Below are 23,541 nucleotides of genomic sequence, written 5' to 3' on the forward strand. Positions count from 1 at the left end.
TCAGATCCAAGATGGCCGACTGGTGGCCATTTTTGGTTGTAAAAAACAAAACAACCTGATGTTGAACAAGTCAACCATTTCTCGGACATGCATTTTCCGATGGTGTTCAAACTTGGTACACAGATAATAAATGATGGCTTACTTATGCACTCAATTTTTTTTCGAAATGGATCCAATATGGCTGACTGGTGGCCACTTTAATTGTAAAAAAAACCCCGATGTTGAACATGTCCTCACCCATTTCTCGGACTTGCATTTACCGATGTTGTTCAAACTTGGCACACAGATGATGAATGATGCCTTACATATGCACGCCATTCTTTTTCGACATCAGATCCAAGATGGCCGACTGATGGCCATTTCATTTTTGAAAAACCCCCAATGTTGAACATGTCCTCACCCATTTCTTGGACATGCATTTACCGATGTTGTTAAAACTTGGCACACAGATAAAGAATGATGTCTTGCATGTGCATGTTGTTCTGTTTTTGGGATCAGATCCAAGATGGTCGACCTGCGGCCATTTTGTTACTTAAATGTGTCCCAACCATATCTTGGGCATGCATGGTCCTATTTTGTTCAAACTTGGCACAAGCAACAGTACATGATGGCATAGATGTGCACGTCACTTTATTTTACGATCTGTCCAAAGATGACCGACTGGTAGACTGGCAGTCATTTTAGTTGTCCAGAAATATGGGCGAGCCCTTTAACTCCTCCATACAGCAAAATTACTAAAACAGGGGCTATGACATTTTATGTCTTTTTTTACTTGTTTCATTCGTATTCATTTTAGATAGCCCTTCCCTGATGTGTAGTGGGTTTATGGGACAATATGCGTTGCGTGGCCTTTATCTTGTGTTTTTCTTTCCATTATTTAACCATCTTTCATTCTTTACATTATTTTGCCTTGCTTTATACAACCTTTCTTCACGCATACATGCACACCAAGGACCACAGCAACAGGGGCAGGTCATTTGCATTCACGTACCATTTCCCATTCAAGCCGCGTGCCATTATCCAACAGATGTTACACGTCAGACGTCACCAGGCTCGAACCCTGACGTTGCAACATTTCATACACCATCAAGATTTTTTTTCGAAAATTACCACACCATCTCTCTCTCTCTCTCTCTCTCTCTCTCTCTCTCTCTCTCTCTCTCTCTCTCTCTCTCTCTCTCTCTCTCTCTCTCTCTCTCTCTCTCTCTCTCTCTCTCTCTCTCTCTCTCACATCTCTCACATCTCTCACATCTCTCACATCTCTCACATCTCTCTCTCTCTCTCTCTCTCTCTCTCTCTCTCTCTCACATCTCTCACATCTCTCACATCTCTCACATCTCTCACATCTCTCACATCTCTCTCACATCTCTCTCACATCTCTCTCACATCTCTCACATCTCTCTCACATCTCTCTCACATCTCTCTCACATCTCTCTCACATCTCTCTCACATCTCTCTCACATCTCTCTCACATATCTCTCACATCTCTCACATCTCTCACATCTCTCTCACATCCCTCTCTCTCACATCCCTCTCTCTCACATCCCTCTCTCTCACATCCCTCTCTCTCACATCCCTCTCTCTCACATCCCTCTCACATCTCTCACATCTCTCACATCTCTCACATCTCTCACATCTCTCACATCTCTCTCTCTCTCTCTCTCTCTCTCTCTCTCTCTCTCTCACATCCCTCTCTCTCTCACATCCCTCTCTCTCTCACATCCCTCTCTCTCTCACATCCCTCTCTCTCTCACATCCCTCTCTCTCTCACATCCCTCTCTCTCTCACATCCCTCTCTCTCACATCTCTCACATCTCTCACATCTCTCACATCTCTCACATCTCTCACATCTCTCACATCTCTCACATCCCTCTCTCTCTCTCTCTCTCTCTCTCTCACATCCCTCTCTCTCTCTCTCTCTCTCTCTCTCTCTCTCACATCCCTCTCACATCTCTCTCACATCTCTCTCACATCTCTCTCACATCTCTCTCACATCTCTCTCACATCTCTCTCATCTCTCTCACATCTCTCTCACATCTCTCTCACATCTCTCTCACATCTCTCTCACATCTCTCTCTCTCTCTCACATCTCTCTCTCTCTCTCTCTCACATCTCTCTCACATCTCTCTCACATCTCTCTCACATCTCTCTCACATCTCTCTCACTCTCTCTCTCACATCTCTCTCTCATCTCTCTCACATCTCTCTCACATCTCTCACATCTCTCTCACATCTCTCTCACATCTCTCTCACATCTCTCTCACATCTCTCTCACATCTCTCTCTCTCTCTCTCTCTCACATCTCTCTCACATCTCTCTCACATCTCTCTCTCTCTCTCGCATCTCTCACTCTCTCTCACATCTCTCTCACATCTCTCCCACACCTCTCTCACATCCCTCTCACATCTCTCTCACATCTCTCTCACATCTCTCTCACCTCTCTCTCACATCTCTCTCACATCTCTCTCACATCTCTCTCACATCTCTCTCACATCTCTCTCACATCTCTCTCACATCTCTCTCACATCTCTCTCACATCTCTCTCACATCTCTCTCTCTCTCTCACATCTCTCTCTCTCTCACATCTCTCTCTCTCACATCTCTCTCTCTCACATCCCTCTCTCTCTCACATCCCTCTCTCTCTCTCTCTCACATCCCTCTCTCTCTCACACATCTCTCTCTCTCTCACACATCTCTCTCTCTCACACATCTCTCTCTCTCACACATCTCTCTCTCTCTCACATCTCTCTCTCTCTCACACATCTCTCTCTCTCTCACACATCTCTCTCTCTCTCACACATCTCTCTCTCTCTCACACATCTCTCTCTCTCTCACACATCTCTCTCTCTCACCACTCATCTCTCTCTCTCTCGCCACACATCTCTCCCTCTCTCACATCTCTCTCTCTCTCTCGCATCTCTCTCTCTCTCTCACATCTCTCTCTCTCTCACATCTCTCTCTCTCTCTCTCTCATCTCTCTCTCTCTCACATCTCTCTCTCTCTCTCACATCTCTCTCTCTCACATCTCTCTCTCTCTCACATCTCTCTCTCTCTCACATCCCTCTCTCTCTCACATCCCTCTCTCTCTCACATCCCTCTCTCTCTCACATCCCTCTCTCTCTCACATCCCTCTCTCTCTCACATCTCTCTCTCTCTCACATCTCTCTCTCTCACATCTCTCTCTCTCACATCCCTCTCTCTCACATCCCTCTCTCTCTCTCACATCCCTCTCTCTCTCTCACATCCCTCTCTCTCTCTCACATCCCTCTCTCTCTCTCGCATCTCTCTCTCTCTCTCGCATCTCTCTCTCTCTCTCGCATCTCTCTCTCTCTCGCATCTCTCTCTCTCTCTCGCATCTCTCTCTCTCTCTCTCTCTCTCACATCTCTCTCTCTCTCTCTCTCTCTCTCTCTCTCTCTCTCTCTCTCTCTCTCTCTCTCTCTCTCTCTCTCACATCTCTCTCTCTCTCTCTCTCTCTCTCTCTCTCTCTCTCTCTCTCTCTCTCTCTCCGTCTCTCTCTCTCTCTCCGTCTCTCTCTCTCTCTCCGTCTCTCTCTCTCTCTCTCTCTCTCTCTCTCTCTCCGTCTCTCTCTCTCTCTCTCTCTCTCTCTCTCTCTCTCTCTCTCTCTCTCTCTCTCTCTCTCTCTCTCTCTCTCTCTCTCTCTCTCTCTCTCTCTCTCTCTCTCTCTCTCTCTCTCTCTCTCTCTCTCCGTCTCTCTCTCTCTCTCTCTCTCCGTCTCTCTCTCTCTCTCTCTCTCTCTCTCTCTCTCTCTCTCTCTCTCTCTCTCTCTCTCTCTCACACATCCCCGTCTCTCACTCTCTCGCTCCCTGTGTGGACTTTCTAATTTACTCAGGGAATGATTGTGATGGTGCCTTTTTTTGATCGCATAATTAAGATTGTTGAAGTTTTAGGATCGGTGTAACTCTGCACTGTCTCTCTCGTATTTGGAAATAATTGTTTTTCTTTTGTTGCACCACACCATTCCTTGCTTTCCCTGCTGTACGGATATTTTGTATTCAACCCATTGCTTATTGTACACATACCTTTCCTCGCCCTTGCTGTAATTGCATTATCTTACTTGCATTATAAATATACCCAGTTCGTCTTGTCTTTTCTTGCATTGGTCCAGCGTAATCCGCATGTAGTTTAGCCAGGAAGTTCTACCCCACATGATTTGCTGTTAGCAGGTGGATGCATGGCAGCTCCACTCGGCTGCACCTGATCAGGTAAGATGAAGACAATTACGCAATGAGTCCCCCTTGACATTGTCGTCCAAAGGTAAGGTAACCATGCAAAGTAGTGACATCCTGCCAGGATTAGTGGTATCAATCGGTGTTCTAGTTGATTAGCAAGCCGCGGAGTTATCCGCAGCTGGTGATCTCAGGACTGGGTGTTTGAGAGGAACTTGAGTGCTTCCCCTCGTGACGAACCTCAAACCCCGGGCCTTAACAATATTTTAACTCTGGTACAAATCCTGTCTACAATTTTAATGTTTAAGTTTCTGTTTTCGCAATGTACTCTTAAATGAGGATACTCATATAGGTGAAAGATTACCTTCATCTAGTACAGGGTAGTTTATTTTCCTCCTTTGAGACTCATTCCAGAAATTCCTGAGCTTGCGAACAGGTCATATTGGCCATGGATCAAGAAATGTATTGATCATCGGGAGCTGTTGTTGCCATACAACTTGTCACATTCCTTATATTTATCATTTCATTTTTGGTACTTGTGGGTTTTATTTTTCATCCAAACTTCTGACACCATGGAATTACAGAGTTTGAATCTCTTGTTTGTTTGTTTTTCTTTGACTCTGCTTACCTTCCCAGAGAAGCGGGTTGAGAACAGTGGTAGGGTGTACTTTGTGAACCATAACACACGGACAACGCAGTGGGAGGACCCTCGTACACAGGGGTATGAGACTGCAGTGTCACACCATCGTATTTGGAGATTGCTTCTTGCTGTGTCCAAATCTGAATGCAAACATTGTGGCAGAAATATACCAGTGCAATGGCATCATTCTAACTGCAGAACCTTATGATAGAATGACATTGTATGTGGAGAGCTGCACTGAGATCTGGAGTTCCAGTGCTTGCTTCATAACTTTGTGTGACTAGGACAGTATTTGGTACTCACCTGAGACATCCATTTGTGTATTCCTTAGGTGTTGATGCTGTATTATGCTCGGTTAAAAGGTTGTTTATGTTTTCTTTATCTTTGTTTTTTATGCAGCATTGTCAGTGAGGAACCACTACCAGAGGGCTGGGAGATGCGTTACACCAATGAAGGCGTTCGCTACTTTGTGGACCATAACACACGTACCACCACCTTCCAGGATCCCCGTCCAGGGGCAAAAACTGCTGGGTAACTTCATGCTATCCAGCACCAAACATCACATTCATTGTGTTTTGGAGAATAGGCTGTTGACGTATATTATGGTCATATGGCACCGAACAATACTTTCTAATTGGAGAGGGGTGGATGGTGGAGTATATGGGGGAGTTTGAAGAGAGAAAGATTGTTGAATATGGGAAAGTTTGAAGAAGTCACAACTGAGAGGAAGTGATTTAGCAACGCATTACATGTGGCAAAAAAATAGTATGGGTGTGTTTCCACGAGTCTGAATCCAATGCACGAACATGAATTAGAGCATGCCAAGTGAAAGAAATTACAGGATGGAAAGTGAAATGGCACCTTTCGTTGCAAACAACTGTAACGCATGACGACATTAAGTGATATAAATCTATCATTCTTATCCGGCTCCTTGGCAGAACATTTTGATGTGCATTTGCATGCAGTTTTTGGGATCATTGTCATTTTGGAGTTTCCCTAAGATGAAGAACATTCTGCAGTAAACACTGCAGCCAAAAAATGTACCAAAACAATCCATCTCTTCAATTTAATTGAGTAAGTGTGACATTTGGGTCTATTCGGTGTGCATAGCACTTATGGCAAAGCCCAAGATTGTGAAGAAGCGCAGAAAAAAGCTTGGGGATTCTAATATGAGAAGTTGGCAGATCATTTATTTTCTTTCTCGTACTCAAGCTGAAGACAGGACTGACATGATGGCTTAGAGGTACGCACACTTGCTTCTAAGCTGTCTAGCCTGGGTTTGATTCCCAACCCAGCTATAAAGTGTCAGCCTGGTGTATGGTGATTCATCAATTGTGAATCGTTTCTCGGATGGGCATTAAACAGGTGTCCTGTCTGCCAGCATTCATTGGTGGACATCAAAGATTCCCTGGTGTCCTTCATGAAGAGTAGGCGAGCTATCGCCGGCACCTTCACGAAGAGTAGGTGCACCTTAGCCAAATTCCAAATTCCTGCCGGAAGTAGCCGGACGTCATGCCTCGCCAGCTGATTCGTGAAGACTCAGGCCAATATTCCGGCCGACCCCAAAAGAAGAGTCGAGTTAATAATAGCCGTTAAAAGAAGAAGAAAATTCAAGCTGAAGACAACTTTGACAATGTAGAAGCACTCTTGGTAGCTTCCTTGTTGCTGATTGGGTTGAGAACTCAACATCAAGATTCTTTGCCTTATAGCAAGACTCTGCTTTTTTTTTTTAGTTTGCTTGTCGGATCATGCCAACACGTTTGGATGGAAAGCAGAACCGTACACACGTTGGATTAGCTTTCATACATCGTGCAATTACTCAGAGCTGTGGCAGCTTAATGATGATAAAGAAGTGGAAATATTTATTGGTTACTAACAGTAATTATGACATGGCTACTGCTTACGGTTTTGGTTTCTGCTGTACATGGATTAGGATACCATTCCCGATTTGTGTCCTCTAACCATTTAAGATTGTTATTGACACTTTTCATTGTCCCATCTGTTTATTCCCTGTCTTCTCATGAATTTATTTCATGTTCTCGTATGATTTCATGTGTGTGGGTCCAGAACCATGTGTACTTAGGCTTCAGTCGTTAAACCCTTTCAGCTCCTTCCTCCTTCTCCTTCTTCTTCTCCTTACTTCTTACTTCTCCTTTTCCTTCCTCCCTTCCTCCCCCTTCCTCCCCCTTCCTTACCCCTTCCTTTACTCTTCCTTCTTCCTTCTTCCTTCCTCCTCCTTCCTTCCTCCTTCCTTCCTCCTTCCTTCCTCCTTCTTTCTTTCTCCTCCTTCTTCCTTCCTTCCTCCTTCCTCCTTCTTCCTTCTTCTTCCTTCCTCCTTCCTCCTTCCTCCTTCTTCCTTCCTCCTTCCTTCCTCCTTCCTCAAAAGCAGAGAGAATTTCGTGAAACTTTTCACCTTCTTCCAACACCACAAGCCACAGTCAATTTAAACGTTTCCCCTTTCCATACTTTTCCCATTCCCTCATCTTTGTCATCTCTCTCCTCACTTATTATCCTCTCCCACGCCTCCCCATTTCCTCCCTTTTATTGATTGCAAAAAATGATCGCTTGTCCCATTGCATTCTTGAACTTTCCAACCCAGATCTCATCTAATAGCACAATACCCCCCTCCTGGTCCTGGTAATAACTAACTTCCCAACCAATGTATGTTCCTCCTCTGAACTGCAAGGCTTCTCTGACTGTGTTCTTGTAAAAAAAAATATACATCCCTCTGGCTACATCCAGTGGGGTCATCCGTCCGCAGTGCCACAAAGTTTGGTTATTCACTCAGTCCAATTAGGAGGGAGTGCATTCTATCTCTCCTTTGCAACAGATGTTGGTTGACTCTGCTTCGAAATGTTTTCATAAAAGACTTCTCTTATCTCCAGGTTTATTCCCTCTCATACGCAGCTGTCGTATCCATCTTCTCGGCTAAATCCGGTAGACTAAATCCTACTAGAATTTTTTTTTATGTAAAAACAGAAGTATGAAACCTCAAAAAAACAACCAAACAAGGTAAGAAAGACACCACAATCCTCATGGATTACCATCATGACATCTTTTGACATTTTACTTTTCTTGTGGGATTGTGATGGATGAAGAAGAAAAACAGTGAAGATTAACACCACATAATGACGCCACAATATGATGCAACAATCCTCTTCTGGTTTGGCATCACGATATATTTTGACATTTTACTTTTGTTGTGAGATTGTGATGGAACAACGTCTCAAAATCTCCACCTCCTATTTTTGGTAAAGGATCATGATTAATGAATCAAACTGTGAAACTTCGTTCTCATAGCCTCGTTCCAAGAGCTCTTTTCAGAATCTTCACTGAACCTGACAGCCTCCACTTGTAGCTCGTTTGTAGTGATATTCCCCAGAATCATGTTTAACTACTCAGTAGGTTTCCTTCAGCATTCCTGTAGCTCCAACTCTCAATGGTACAATTTCAGCTTTCTTCAATTTCCAAGTCCTCTTGACCTCATTTTTCAGATCCTGTTATTTGGTCATTTTCCTAATTTCTGTGGCATTCAGTCCAAAGTCAATGGGAACCGAAACCTCAATCAACAATGTGGATATTTTTATTATTATCCCCCCCCCCCTTTTTGTGTTTGAGCACCATGTCCAGACGCAATACTTTGTTTGCAATGTCCACACTTGACGGGATCATTTTGTCACACGTGAGCATTACTTGTTTATTTTCAAGGATCGGATCTGGTTTGTGTTTCCATGATTGTTCTGGGACTGGGATGTTGAAATGTTTACAGATGTGCTGGTGGATTACTCTGCAGATACAGTCCTGTCTTTCTGCGTGCAGTTGTTCTGACATTAATTTTTTTTTACATCCTGAAAGGAGATGACTGGTACTTTCTGTTTCTTCCGCACAAGGATTGGCTCAATCCCGCCATTTTATTGAAGGCATTTGTGTAATGTCTTTGGTCTTTGGCATTGATGATGACTCTTTCTCCATCCCAACTAATTTGACCTATTTTTAGCCATTCCAAAGAGCCTTCCTTGTTGATCCCTGTCCTGTCAAGCTCTCTTTTAAATCTTCCTGTTCTTTAGTCATTCTCCCATTTGTCAGAGTATATATGCTGATATATATTTTTTGTAATTTACCTTTTTTTTTTTTCTTTGCAATCATTGGAGTTGTGCTTGTTTCTGTTTCAGTTCCATGTGTTGTATCCATAATTTGCACCTGTCTTTGGACGTTTTTGGAAGTTTGTTACTAAATGGATGAAGGATCCCTTTTCTGGTCTGTTGTTTTCTTGTTCATATACAAATGTCATCCGATAGTCTGTTGAGCTTTTCACATACCCCGCTCGTCCTACACACGATGTTCTGTGTACTTGGTTAATCTCAATCAAACCACCACCTCCTTCTCAGTTTGGATTCAGTCCTGGGCACTAAACTTTAGATATGCTGCTGCTTCTCTTTCAACAATGGATATAAGCTCAATCTCAAGCAAGACATCAGGGCTGTTGAATCTCAGGCATTTTACAAGTAGCTTTCAACCAAGTAATTTTATATGTAGCTCTCAACACAATCAACCACTGGACGAGGTTCTGTCTTGAATTTTTTCTGAAATTTTTTTTTAAAAAACAAAAAATTGTTAATGGATGCTGACTGAATGACTGACTGACTGACTGGACACCATCTTGGTTTTAATTGCTAATAATCGACTCGGTCATCGATGAGCTAAAAATCTATGATACAAAGTAGAATGAATCGTCCCAAGTAGGACAGACGCTTGTCTCCTGGTGGGGGGAGGGGGGGTCATAATTTGGCTGTCTTCGGTGATAAAGGGGATCTTAAAGGGTCTTAGGTGTCTTAAAGGGTCTTAAAGCTCTTAGTTGTTTTAAAGTGTCTTAGAGGTCTTTGGGTTCTAAAGGATCTTAGAGTCTTCGGGGTCATAAAGGGGTTTTGGGTAATAAAGGGTCTTGAAGGTCTTCTTTGGGGGTTCGGGGTCTTCGGGTAATTAACGGTGTTAGGGGTTTTCAGATTGCAATACCCCTTCCTCTGTCAAGGATTCAGAAGTTAAATCAAAAGGGTTAAATTAAACATCTTGTGAGGTGATGGAATCTAAAATATGTGATTACATACAAATATAATATATTACATTTGGAGTTAGCTAATTATTTTCACCTGAATGGAAATTTTAAGAAAGCGCTCCATTAGTTTTTTTGTGCATCGATGTCATGAATCATGCAGACTTTCAAAGCGAGCAGGGAGAAATGGGAAATATCAGTGGAGTAGGGAAAAAAACCCAAAAAATGTTAAGGGACCGACTGGATGACTGGCTGACTGATGGAAGGAAGGATGGACTGAAGGACATCATTATGGCTTTTCCAGCTCTTCTGGACTCCATCTTAGATGAGCTAAAAATCATAAGGAATTCAAGCCTTAACATTGCACTCCATCATATAGACACAAATTAAAAATTTGTGGCAATGTTCTTTCCTTGTTACATTCCTCTTCAATGAGCCAAGTCTTAACCTGCAAAAACAAAATAATGCAACAAAAATAATTTGGCCGACATCAAAATGGACGAAGGGGCAATTGTCTATCTGTCACTGTCGCAGATGCAATAACTTGTAAAAATCAGTTTATTGTTTAGAAACATTAACAAAGGGGGAAGCGTGAGGCTTAACTTTCTGGTGGGTTTTTATGTTTATGGTTTGGCAATGGCTGCTTGGCAAACATGCACTGGATGGGCATAGTCCATATGGTTGTGCAAACTGACGAGTCTTATCGTTGTTTGTGGTCGACCTTCAACCTATCGTTGTTGGTCTGTACAATGATTTTGGCTTTCTCACTCGATTCATGCATATATTCTCATTGCTAATTTTAAAAAGGTGTTTAGCACAAATTTGATCCAGGTGTATTCGGGAAATGGTATTGTACTGTGAACAAGAAGAGCAAACAAACAAAAACACCTCTTGGATGTTTTGCACTTTACATTGCTTTGCTCGTCCTTGCTTTGCTTTACATTGCTCAAGTTGGCAATTTTTTCTTATTTTTATAACGTGGTTTTTGGTCTTGGGACTTGGTGTTAGTTGTAAATTTGATTAAATTTGCTCATAATAGGACTTAATATATATATATATATATATATATATATATATATATATATATATATATATATTTATATTCTTTTAATCTTGAGCATGCTGTGGAATGTTTTAAAGCTGTACTGTAACTGTGTAAAGTTGTATTCGTTAAAATAAAGAAAATAAACCGTTATTTTCCAGGGCAAAAGGGGCGTTTGGTGTGCCGATAGCATACGAGCGAAGCTTCCGCTGGAAGCTCGGCCAGTTCCGCTACCTATGTCAGGTGAGCTTAATTTGCTGGGAATTGCTATGTACAGCTGCTACAGTTTGGCTTTTTGGTCGAATGGGAAATGAGACTTGTGATTCAGTAAAGGCATCTCACCCAGTTGTTGTTTTGTTCTCAATATTGATATTTCATTGTATTTTCAGAGCAACGCTTTGCCGGGACATGTTAAGATCAGTGTAACAAGACAAACGCTATTTGAAGATTCCTTCCAGCAGGTGAGTGGTTTCAAAAACGTATAATATGGTTCTCCCCAACTGCAACAAATGAAACACACAGCTTATTGTAGTGCACCAAATAACTGCACTTGTTTAACTGTGATTGGTTGCAAATAAGGGTCTTCCTCATTACCTCCATCACCAAAGATGGATGGGGGTTATGTTTTTACCACTGTCTGGCTGTCTGTGTTTGTTTGTCTGTCTGTGAGCAGGATATCTCAAAAAGTTGTGAACAGATGTGGGCAAAATTTTGTGGACAGGTTGGGTGTGTGACAAGGACAAAATGATTAGATTATAGTGAAGATCCAAATCCAAATACGGATACGATAATTTTTTTATTTCTCAAGTAATTATTCACCAGTGAGAGATGTGGCCAAAAACGATATATGGCATGATATCTCAAAAAGTTGAGATCGGATTTTGACAAAACTTGGTGGATAAGTTGGTTAGATGACAATAAATGGGCCATTTTGATTTTGGTTCAGGTCAGCAAATCCAGCCTATCATTGGGATACAAAATGTAAACTTCAGCCTGGTGGAGGTATGTGCTCATTGAGTGCCAAACTAGTTACCCTTTGCCAGAGAGAGAGAGAGAGACAGAGACAGAGACAGAGAATTGCATTGGGGTCCATTTGTCTGTTTTTCCACACAGAACGTGAGCATGTGTAATACAGTAAGTCGTCGACTTACGACTGCGATTGGTTACGACCGACCAGTCGTAAGTCGATTTAGTCGTAAGTCGGCCAACCTTTATTTTTACCTTTATTTATAGTGTATAGGCCGATGCAAAAATTACCGTATCTATATTATACTGTATAATGATATAATAATCATCTTTAAGTCATATTTTATTAGCATTTTCTTTGTTCATTATTGTTATAACCATGGTTATAAAAAACATTTTTATTGTTACTGTACAACGTTTTTACATCTATCAGGTTGAAGTCAAACACTGCATACTACAGTACAATTGGTTTAACTTGAGATCACGTGCAATCGCAATCACTTTCTTTCCTCCTTCGTACTGTTTGATCACCTGCATTTTCGTGGTGAGATCATTGGCCTTTCTTTCCTTCTTGGCAGGTTGAGGAGTAGACAAAGATAATTTCCGCTTGGTAGACATCTTGGGGGTTTGAAGTAAAATTTTTAAGACAAACTGATACGGATAAACTGCGTTATACCGAGACCACGAAAACATGCTAGCACTGCCGGGCGCTGGGGCGGAAACTGTCTTACGCCCAGCTGGGCAACACTCGCGCTGCCAGACACGGAGCAGTCGTGGCCAGACATACAGTACATATCGCGGTCGTGGGCGTGGTCGTAAAGTCGATCAGTCGTAAGTCGCATAGGTCGTAAGTCGATGACTTTCTGTAATTACATTTGACCCTTAAGACCCCTAAGACCCTCCACAACCCTAAGACCTCCAAAACCCACAAAAAACTTTTAGAGCCTTTAAATTCTGAAGACCCTTTAGACCTCCGAGACACTTTAAGACCATTTAGACCACAAATAACCTTTTATGCCCCTTAGGTCTGAAGGACCCCATCGACCCTTCAGACCCCATTACATGCTTTAGAACCCTTGGACCTCAAACACCCTTTATATTATCTTATACCCTTTAGAACCCTGAATACCCTTATACTTCTTGCTACCATTTAGACCTACACACCTTTCAGACCTTTTAATACCCTTTAGATCCTTTTTAGTCGTTTTAAGACCCTTTGACCCCTTCAGACAATTCTGAACCTTTCGACCTTAAATTACATCCTTTCGCCCCCTTTAACCTTTAACCTTTTAACATTTTAACATTCGCCCCCTTGATTAATTCTGTCAGGTCAGGCCAGATTAGATCTGTGACTTGCTACAGGTATCATGTAAACCTACACTAACCAGTTCCATGGTCGTGTTGTCGGCGACTAAACCGTCTCCCCCACAAGGTTTTTTGGTGAGGAGGGTGTTTGGATATGGACACCCAGCAGGATTAGAAACAAAACCTGTCAAAGGGCGGAGGAGCTCCTTGTGAGCCAACTGTGTCTGCGGACGTCCTCCTGCAGTTGGGTTACTTCTTATTAGGAGGTTGGTGGCAGGATTTGCACTCCGGCCACCATAAAACCCTTCATTCCACAAAACACAAAAACGCAAAGAAATCTGAAAACCCACTACGTGGGAGTACCTCCTGAGCACTGGCACATCTGGAGGTACGAACCGGAGATCCAGTCCGAGATGCGCCAGCCAGTCCCGACCCAAAAGGGGGGGCCCCTCCCCTCGTACAACGAACACCGAGAGCCGGGCGCGTCGATCTCGGTAGCGCACTGAGACGTCGGCCCTCACAAGCGGTGCAATCGCTTCACCGGTGTACGTGTATAACGACAAGGCCGTCTTGACCAGGCGAATACCGCGAAGACCACGAGCCGCCTGCTCACCCGTGACCGACACTGCAGCCCCGGTATCCACGCAAAACACAGTCGGTTGGCCATTCACTTCGACCTCAACCGTGAAAGCCATCGTCATCTCCGAACCAACGGAAAACAGACTCAACCGTGGTTGCATCTCCTGCTCCGGCTCACCGGCATCGTCATGCCCCGGTTGCAGGCCGATCTCCAGGTCACTGGGGTCCTCCCGCACCTCGTCCTCCAAGACCCCAACGGAGGCCCCCGCCATCCGACACACACGCTTCAAATGTCTCACCTTGTGACAATGCAAACACACGGTGTTCTTATACGGGCACATTTGTCGCAGGTGCGGACCCCCACACCCCCAGCAGCCGCGGAAAGCCCCTTAGCTCCAGGTGCGACCGTGCTGCGGTGCCCCTTCGCTCCCGGTGCGACCGTGCTGCGGTGCCCCTTCGCTCCCGGTGCGACCGTGCTGCGGTGCCCCTCGTCCCGCACCGCCAGGCGCGCGTGTGACCTGCGGCACTTGAGCCATCGCTCGGACTCCGGGCCGCACGACCTGCGGCACTGGTGCGGTCACCGCGTGGACCTCGGGATTAGCCGACATGCCCCAGCTGGAGCTACTCATTACGTCCTGGCCAGCAATGGCGCGGACATCCGTGAGTGTCTGCTCGACAGACGAAGCAGTCGCGACCGCCGAGTCGAATGTGATGTCGGTCAACCGCAGGATGGCTGCTACCATCTTTGCGTCTCGCAGACCAGAAATAAAACGATCTCTGAGCCGTGCCGGACGCTCCTCTGTCGTGAATTTGCACGGCACAGCTGAATGCTTCACTCGTGCTACGAAGTCCGCAACGCGCTTCTCGCCACCCTTAGCGAGATGATCGAACTGGAACCGCGCGAGATGTAACGACTTCTCTGGTGCCAAGTGGGTCTTCATTTTCGCCACGATGTCCTGAAAGGATAGCACGTCATCACTGGGCCTATTTGGAGCCACCAAATCACTTAGCAGCCGGTAGTGCTCCGTTGATAGCGAGGCGAGCAAGATCGCCTTGCGTTTCTCTTCATCCTCTACATCATTCGCCCGAAAGTAGCAACCTAACTGTTCAGAAAACAACTCGAACTCATCTCCCCCGAACACGGGTACACGTCCATGCGCTGTGCCCCGACCTTCTGCCATGCTCGTGCTGGCGAGACCCTTGGCTCCGTAGCTTGGAACCACCCTGCACACGCCGATCCGAAGATCCTCATCGCCAACTGTAATGTACTGAAATGGAAGATACTTAGCAGGCAGACACGATGCGGAGGAACAGTCGAGCCGGGCTGTGGTGCACAAGCACGAGCGCGAGCGTACTCTGCCCGTGACTCTCCTTTATTGCGTATTAGCACACTCACGAGCCGGACGACTCCAGCATTACTACGACGCCTCAGACGGCGCGCACACCTTGTATCCCTTGCAGATAAGATGACCACCACGACCACTCCTCCCATCATCACGCCCATCATGCATCATCATCATGCCCCTCCCCGTAGGCCCGCAGACTACACCACAGATACCATTGACCAGAGTCGCAGGGCCAGGCTGAATGGCAGAGCTGGGCTGTTCAGGGAGCTGAGGCGTAAAACTGTACATGTGCTAAGGGTGGACAAGGAGGCCTATGTGCGAGGAATCTGTGAGGGGGTAGAGCATCACCTGTGGGTCAAGTGATTCTCATCCTGCTTTCAGGGGAATCCACGCATTGCGTTCATCCAAGCCCATCCCTTGGTGTACTGCAGTTAGAGCAGAGGGTGGTAGGCTCTTGACAGAGGAGTCCGAAGTGAAGGCCTGCTGGGCCGGTTACTTTGAGCGGTTGTACCAGGCTGATCTACCATCTGTCAAGTTGAACATCAGGGGTTTTACAATAACTTGCTGACCCTCCAATCAACTGTGGTCCACCTTCGCTTGTGGAAACACAGGCTGCGGTGAACCGGTTTAAATTGGGTAAAGCTCCAGGGATCTGTGGCATCCATGCTGAACTTCTCAAAGCTGGTGGAAATGCTTGCACTCGTGTCGTTGCATGCAGTTCTGTGCTCTGCCTGGAATACAGGCATCATCCCAACTGACTGGAAGAGGGGCCTTGTTGTCCCTCTCTGGAAAGGGAAGGGTAATCACCAAGACTGTAACAACTACTGAGGGGTGACGCTGCTCTCAGTGCCGGGCAAGGTCTTTGCTCGGATAATTCTTGATAGGGTTCGCCACCATCTGCTTGAGCACCAGCGTCCAGAAAATCAGGCTTTACACCAAAGAGGTCAACGATTGAGCGTATCCTTGCTCTTCTGGCCATCACCGATCGCAGACGAGAGTTTCAGCAGGGGCTGCTTGCAGTCTATGTTGATCTCTGTGAAGCGTTTGATTCAGTGAATCGGGATGCCCTCTGGAGGATTCTTCGGCTTCGTGGGGTGCCACCAAAACTGATTGATCTGATGTCTGAACTCTACTCTGGTATTGAGAGTGCTGTGAGATGTGGTGATACCATCTCTGACTTATTTCCAGTTGTTACTGGAGTTCTTCAGGGGTGTATACTGGCTCCGACACTTTTCAACACTTGTGTAGACTGGATTCTAGGAAGGATGTCAGAGAGATCAAGCTGCGATGCATCGTTTGGGAATGTCAAGATCTCCGACCTTGATTTCGCAGATGATGCAGTCATTTTTGCGGAGACTTCAGATATCCTTTTGGGGGCCCTCGAGGTGCTGAATGAGGAGTCGGAGCCGCTGGGATTACGGGTTTCCTGGGTCAAAACTAAGATCCAGGCTTTCAATGACATCTTGGATACTGCTGTCCTGTGTGTGCCTGTTTGTGGTGAGGATGTTGAGGTCGTGGAGAGATTCACTTACCTTGGCAGTGATATTCATGTCTCTGCTGGCTGTGAGTCAGAGGTCAATAGACATCTGGGTCAGGCCTGGGGAGTCATGGATTCACTGGATAATGGGGTGTGGCGCTGCCGGTACCTGTGCCAGAGAACGAAAGTCCAAGTCTTCAGGTGATTGGTGCTTCCAGTCTTGCTCTATGGATTTGAGACTTGGACTCTGACCAAGGATCTGAGATGGAGACTTAATTCCTTTGGTACCAGGTCTCTTCGGAGAATTCTAGGCTATCGCTGGTCAGACTTTGTGTCCAACGAGCGGTTGCTGAGAGAGGCTCAAATGAGATTTGTTACCTGCATAGTCCATGAGCATCAGCTGTGGCTGTATGGATATGTGGCTTGTTTTCCTGACGCTGATCATCCTCACCAGATTCTCTCAGCGAGGGAGTCTCGAGAGTGGAGGAGGCCAATGGGCCGACCACGTGCCTCGTGGTTGCAGCAGGTTGATCGGCATCTCAAGGAGATGGGGATGGCCAGACGGAGGCCCCTGGAGTACCAGCGGAAAGTGGACGTAGCGACTCGCTGCTCTGGCACATGCTCCCATACCTGACCTGACCTGACATGACCTTTTAATACCCTTTAAACACTTTAGACCATTTTGACCCTTTAGACCCATTTGACCATTTTGACCCTTTAGACCCATTTGACCTTTAGACCATTTGACCTTCACAACTTTTCAGAACTTTGACCTTCACACATTTACAACTTGACCATTTCGACTTTTCATTTACAATCAATGACTTTTCATTTTGTACATCCTTCCATTTATTTGCCACACAAATTACTCCACACAAAACAAGTGCTGGAGAAGGTCTGTAATCTCTGCTCTTTCTTGTTACCCTCGCCGAAGGAGACTGTATTGCATTTGTGTCCGTTTGTCTGCCTGTCTGTTTGTTTGTTTGTCCGCACAGAACTTTAGTGTTTTTCACCGCAACCGCTTGTCAGATTGAGACGAAATTTTCACCACCGAAGCGATTCCTCATGTCGAATGTTTCATGAATAATTATGATGTCATAGGTCACGTGATGTGGCAGCCATGTTGGAAAAACTTTGGACCTCTGTATTTCTGAAACTACACGAAGGAAAAAATGGAAACTTGACACATGGCAAACACTCCTTTTGGGGAATAAGTGATTTTTTATGACGTCATATCGCGGGTTGAGAGACATAATGTTGTAACTGCATTTTTGGTGAAATTGAATAAAATGGCTCTCATGTCTTTCAACACCATTTGAAAGACATGAGTCATTTTATTCAATTTCGCCAAAAATGCAGTCACAACATTATGTCTCTCAACCCACGATATGTACCTTCGATATGATGTCACAATTGCATATGTAGAATGCTAGATGTGATCAGTATGAAAATTTTTGAGGGTCATCTAGGGATAAAATGATCCACAGAAAACAAAAATTGATGACGTTATCGGTCACATGATTTGGCAGCCATATTGTTTTAAAAATAAATAAATAAATAAACCTTCAAAAATCTTCTCTGAATTGGCTGAACAGATTGAGGTGAAACTTTACATGTATGACCGCCTATCCATGAGGAACAAAACGTTCACACATATGATGTCATAGGTCACATGGTTTGGTAGCCATATTAGATTTATTCAAAAACCTATAAAAAATCTTCTACTCCAGAATGGCTGGATATATTGAGGGGAAACTTCACACAAATGTTCCCCACGTATTGGGGATACCAGGATATTAATAAATAATTGATGTCTCATGATCTGGCAGCCATATTGGATTGAGCGAAAATCTTTAAGAAAATTATTTCTCTTGAACCGCTTTATCAATTGACGTGAAACTTCACAATTATGATCTAGTAGTGATGGGGAATATAATATTTTAAATTTAATCCTGATCAGACACATGGTCTGGCAGGCAGAATTATTAATTTTTTTGATCTGGATTATTTTTTATTTATTTGATATACTGCATATATATTTTTCTTTTTGAATAAGGCTCACTTGGCTGTGCCTGGGTGGGGTTCAGGGTAGAGGAGTAGCAGCTGAAATACGAATCCCATCCAGATTCCTCCTGATGACTTCATCTTTGCTTTTTGCTTGTTTGGGTTCCTTCTGATGATTCCAATGCAGGACTGTGAACCTATCTGGTCTTCCATTTGATTTGAATTGACTTTATTTTAATCCCATTCTCAATTCAATTGAATATAATAAATGTCATGGGTTTGGGTCAGGTGTCCAATCAAAGCAGGGTTGCATCAAAGCAGGATGTCTTGATACCCAGTTATCACTGCTAGCAGTTATAAAGTGACAGTTCTAGTTACGTTTCTTATTAATTAACACACCAGTACACAAACACCACACAAAATAAACCACACAAAACAAGTCCTGGCGAGGGTCTGCAATCTCTTTTTCTTGTTTATTTTTGGGGGTTTTTTTTTCTCAGTTCACATCCTCCTTTGCTGTAAAGACTATTGTCAAACTGCATTGTGAACATTTGATTTCACAGTAGAAAGTGGGTAATATTGCAGTGGAAATAAATAAAGGCAGCCATACTATTGCTAAACCTGGTGTTGGCTCATTGGTTAGGGTGGCGGCTTGGGATCCAAGGGTCCTGAGTTCAAGCCTCGTTGCCCACTGAATTACTTCACCAGGGGGTTGACTCAGCCTGCCATCCTTTCAAGGTCAGCAAAATGAGTACCAGCTTGCTGGGGATGATCGAGTCATTCGAGAATCCTGCGTCGGAGTGGCGACCAATCCAGGATTGTGCCCAATAGCCAAGGAAACTGCTTAGGCAGCACCGACGCTCTGTACAGAGTATGGTTTCAATGGATGGATACTATTGCTAGTTGGTCTGTTTGTTTACTGTGACTAATTTGTTTGATCTCAAGAACTTTGCAGAATTATTTTAGTAGAGTACCAAGTTCAGGTGTGAATTTATTCAACTTCAAAACCTCACAGATTATGGCCATGAAACCTTATGATCTGCGGAGAAGGCTGTACATCATTTTTCGTGGAGAAGAGGGCTTGGACTATGGGGGATTAGCCAGGTATGATCAAAGTTCTATGGGGGTGGTGGAAAATAATGCATTTGAGGTTTCTGACTCTTTTTTTTTTTTCAGTTGCCTTAGAATGTTCTTTGATCACTAAATGCATGTTTCATTTTTTTATACTTTGCAAATGGGAAATGACTCTTTTCATAAACTCTTCCTTATTGCATCCTTGTTTATTTTAGGGAATGGTTTTTCCTACTGTCTCATGAAGTGTTGAATCCCATGTACTGCTTGTTTGAATATGCTGGCAAGAACAATTACTGTCTTCAAATAAACCCTGCTTCCAGCATCAACCCTGACCACCTGGCTTACTTTCGCTTTATTGGACGTTTTATTGCAATGGTGAGCACTCAGAAGCTGTGTGTTGCTTTGTGTATACCTATGCTTCTGCATTTTTCCTGTATTTTGGTCTAATGTCCTGCTAAACCCTCTTCACACAGTCAAACGTTGCAACACTCAGTTTAGGCTCATGTCTGTGTTGAGAAGTGTACCACTCCTGTGTGTGACAGGCACTTTACCATGGACGGTTCATTGACACTGGATTTTCTCTGCCCTTTTACAAACGCATGTTGAGCAAACAGCTCACCATTAAGGACTTGGAGTCCATTGACCCAGAGTTCTACAACTCGCTCATCTGGGTTCGGTATGATCGTTGGCAGATGAATATTATACATTTTGGATTATTATAATGAATGCATTCGATTTAAGTTTTGCAGATAATTATAATGTCTTTCTGCTCAATATCATACAGTATAATATGGACTTCATTGCCTTCAGCCATCATTACAATTAATTATTCTGTTACTCACCCTAACACACCATAAGGAAGTGACTTGCACACACTGCCTAGGCTCTAGAGGTGCACTTTCCTCAATGAAGAAAGCTTCCACTGAGAGAGGTTTGCTGATGAAAATAAATTCAATAAATATTAAAATCAAGACCGACTTGGAATACTTTCAAAGTTGATGAACCTTTAAGGTAAAGCAGCTGTCCTTGGAAGGAAGGTTTCTTTGTTAATCTGGCTTCACGTATTACAATCCTTTCCCTCAAGGTGGCACCTGAGATGGTTTGTTTGTAATGAGAACTTGTGATTATAAGTGGTTGCACTTTGAGGAAGTACAGCCCATATTACGCAAGACTTGGTTGCACAACTTAAGCCGGAAAGTGTTCATTATTGGCTGTCTAGGATGAAAGGATTAATTAGAAATAAAATGTAAACTCGTACAGTTGTGATTGGCTTTCCATAATATGTTCACAATCCTCCTTTCATCTCATTCAGTAGTTGTTACTGTAACTCAGGGACAACGACATTGAGGAGTGTGGACTTGAGATGTTTTTTGCGGTGGATATGGAGATCCTGGGAGAACTGAAGTCACATGACCTGAAACCTGAAGGTAGTGAAGTGCAAGTTTCAGAAGAAAACAAAGAGGAGTACATAAAGTACGTTTCCATGGCCTGTATGGCACTTGTGGGGCCAGTATGGTTTAAACATTATTGATATATGCAAAGCACACAGTAACCTTTCATAAAGACCTTGTGTACAAAGTTTGCATTCCAGTTTAATGATTTGAGTTCCTTAAATTGTTACTTTTTCAACTTTTCTTTTTGTATTAATATGTCTTAAACTGTGCTCTCATTGCCACATTGTCATAAAGCTTCTTATGAAGCTTGCAATGGTCTCACCTTTTCGGGTGGCCTGTTGGAGTTCCCTCTAAAATCCTGATTTGTGATGTGGGGAACCATATCCCATGTATCCATTGTCTGCTAATATCCTTGGAATTCCTGTAAAATACACTGATATCAACAATTGTCTTTGTGATGCATGTACAAGCTCCAATATGAGCCTCAGATCACTGTTAAATAAATTATATTTTGCTCGTCTCTTTAGAACAACCGTGTGCCTAAATTGCTGGCTCGGCTGTGGCTTATTGAAAACATTATACTTTAACCCCATTCTAATCCTGCATCTTAAACAAAACAGCTGGGATAAATGTTCTAGACTATCTCCAGCCAGAATCTCACATGTCATTTTTTTTTTTGTAGGATGATCACAGAGTGGCGGTTTTCTCGAGGAGTGGAGGAGCAGACAAAAGCCTTCTTAGATGGCTTCAATGAGGTGGTGCCCTTACAGTGGCTGCAGTATTTTGATGAGAAGGAGCTGGAGGTGTGTTTTATGTGACTGATGCGTTCAGCATTGTTTGACTCCGTGTGCTCTGCTCTGAGTGACTAATACGTATTGAAAGTGACTGATAAGTATGTTTTGTGTAATTGGTAAGTATGTAAATACTGAACAATTAAACTTGTAATCAGAATGGTGATAGGACCATTTTTGTTGGATTCAGATGCCTTGTGTGCTCTGTTCTGATGGGTTGTAGGATTGAGGAATGCATGAAGTTGTTTCACAGGAATGCATGAATTGACCATATTGGGAAAACAATGCAATGTAATACAATACAATTCTTGGATGCTACCAAGTTGGTAACATCGACTTGGTTCAAGTTTGCCACTAATTGTTGTTCATTTGTGTGATTGAGTCCAGTCCAATCTCATTTGACATGCTGTGCCACAAGAAGTATCCCTTCATCGAATGCTTTTTTCTTTTTTTTCCTTATTTTTTAGGAGCATTTTCTTCAAATCGTTTTTCTGATGTAGTGCTCTTTCACATGGGCTGGTACCCCCACTTTATATCTGTCATTCCAGGTCACTGCAGATTCCAAAGTTGTCAACATCATTGACATCTTCCACAAATAATTAGAAACGCATGGCCTGTCACTTTCTCATTGCAAATAGATCGGTGGCCTATTTTATACTGCCTTCCTTCTGTTTTTTCATCCCTCCCTAGTTCCTCTAGGTTGCATGCATTCTAACAGCAGCAACTCTTTGTGAAACTTTCAAAATCTAACCTAACTTCTCACTTGCATTCCTTTGTTTTGTTTTTTTTCTCCAAACTCTCAAAATCGAACTGAACTGCTCAACCTCCTTCCTCAGTCTGTTCAATCCCACTCTTCCTTCCAGGGATTTAAGTTGGCACTGCACCACTACCTTCAGTCATCCTCCATCATTTTTAGAATTGCTACCCTGACCTTTTCTATTCACTATATCTTCCCCTCTTTCCTTTACTCCTCTCCATCTATTTGCAGGTTTCTGTTTCCTTCCTATCTTCTTCCTGTTGGTTCCTCCCCTCTCTGTGTCTGTGTGTTATCCTAATACTCCACTATCAGTGTTGCCTTCTTCCCTTTGTCACTGCTTTTCCATGAGCATAGACTTTGTATTTATTAAAAATAAAAAAAAATTAAGTCTAAGAACATCGTGCTTGTTGGTTTGGTGTTCTGGTTAGGCCACATCGAGAGTAATGCCTTCATTTTTGGTCACCCTAGGATATAGATGCATTAGAGAGGGTTTCTTGAAAATCAAGATTGCAGCAAATGGGATAAAAGAGAGAACAGTGAGTGTTTCTGAAATTCCTGGCAAATGAAAACATCACTATTGTTTAAATCGGGATTCATAGCCACATCGGTATGATGGTGATTGCCTGTCAACACCATCCATAATGAAGAGTACCTTCTGAAAAATAAGTTTTTGCTGAAAGCCTTTTAAGAAGGAATGATTTCCTGCACAGGCTACATATACATCTGAAAGGTTGTTATACACCAAAAGCTACTGATGTGATCGGACTGATGCGCACGTGTGTCCAACACTGGAGAATACCTGGAAACCTAATTGGTTTGTATCAGCTGTTTCCTTCCATCACATGTGGTCATTGTGTTAATGGGTTGGTGATAATGTGTTGAGTTGATTTTATTTTTCTCCTTGTATAAAACAGGGAGCTTGGCAATGT

The 23,541-nt window shown here is 43.6% G+C and overlaps 1 protein-coding gene across 5 annotated transcripts in view; it reads left to right on the forward strand.

Annotated features, from left to right (window-relative positions):
- LOC147021754 (NEDD4-like E3 ubiquitin-protein ligase WWP1) overlaps positions 1 to 23,541 on the forward strand; it is a 153,798-nt gene that overhangs the window by 115,612 nt on the left and 14,645 nt on the right. For all 5 annotated transcript variants that reach the window (XM_085892033.1, XM_085892034.1, XM_085892037.1 and 2 more), the window contains 9 exons: positions 4,824 to 4,908; positions 5,227 to 5,358; positions 11,081 to 11,162; positions 11,309 to 11,380; positions 19,612 to 19,700; positions 19,886 to 20,045; positions 20,213 to 20,346; positions 21,003 to 21,143; positions 21,747 to 21,867. In XM_085892033.1, the coding sequence (XP_085748159.1) occupies positions 4,824 to 4,908; positions 5,227 to 5,358; positions 11,081 to 11,162; positions 11,309 to 11,380; positions 19,612 to 19,700; positions 19,886 to 20,045; positions 20,213 to 20,346; positions 21,003 to 21,143; positions 21,747 to 21,867 (1,016 nt within the window). The remainder of the gene's footprint in view (positions 1 to 4,823; positions 4,909 to 5,226; positions 5,359 to 11,080; positions 11,163 to 11,308; positions 11,381 to 19,611; positions 19,701 to 19,885; positions 20,046 to 20,212; positions 20,347 to 21,002; positions 21,144 to 21,746; positions 21,868 to 23,541) is intronic.

The sequence above is a fragment of the Eptatretus burgeri genome, chromosome 8 (genome assembly GCF_056783735.1).
Source record: "Eptatretus burgeri isolate ZD-2024b chromosome 8, Ebu_testis_v1, whole genome shotgun sequence".
Classification (NCBI taxonomy): Eukaryota; Metazoa; Chordata; class Myxini; order Myxiniformes; family Myxinidae; genus Eptatretus; species Eptatretus burgeri.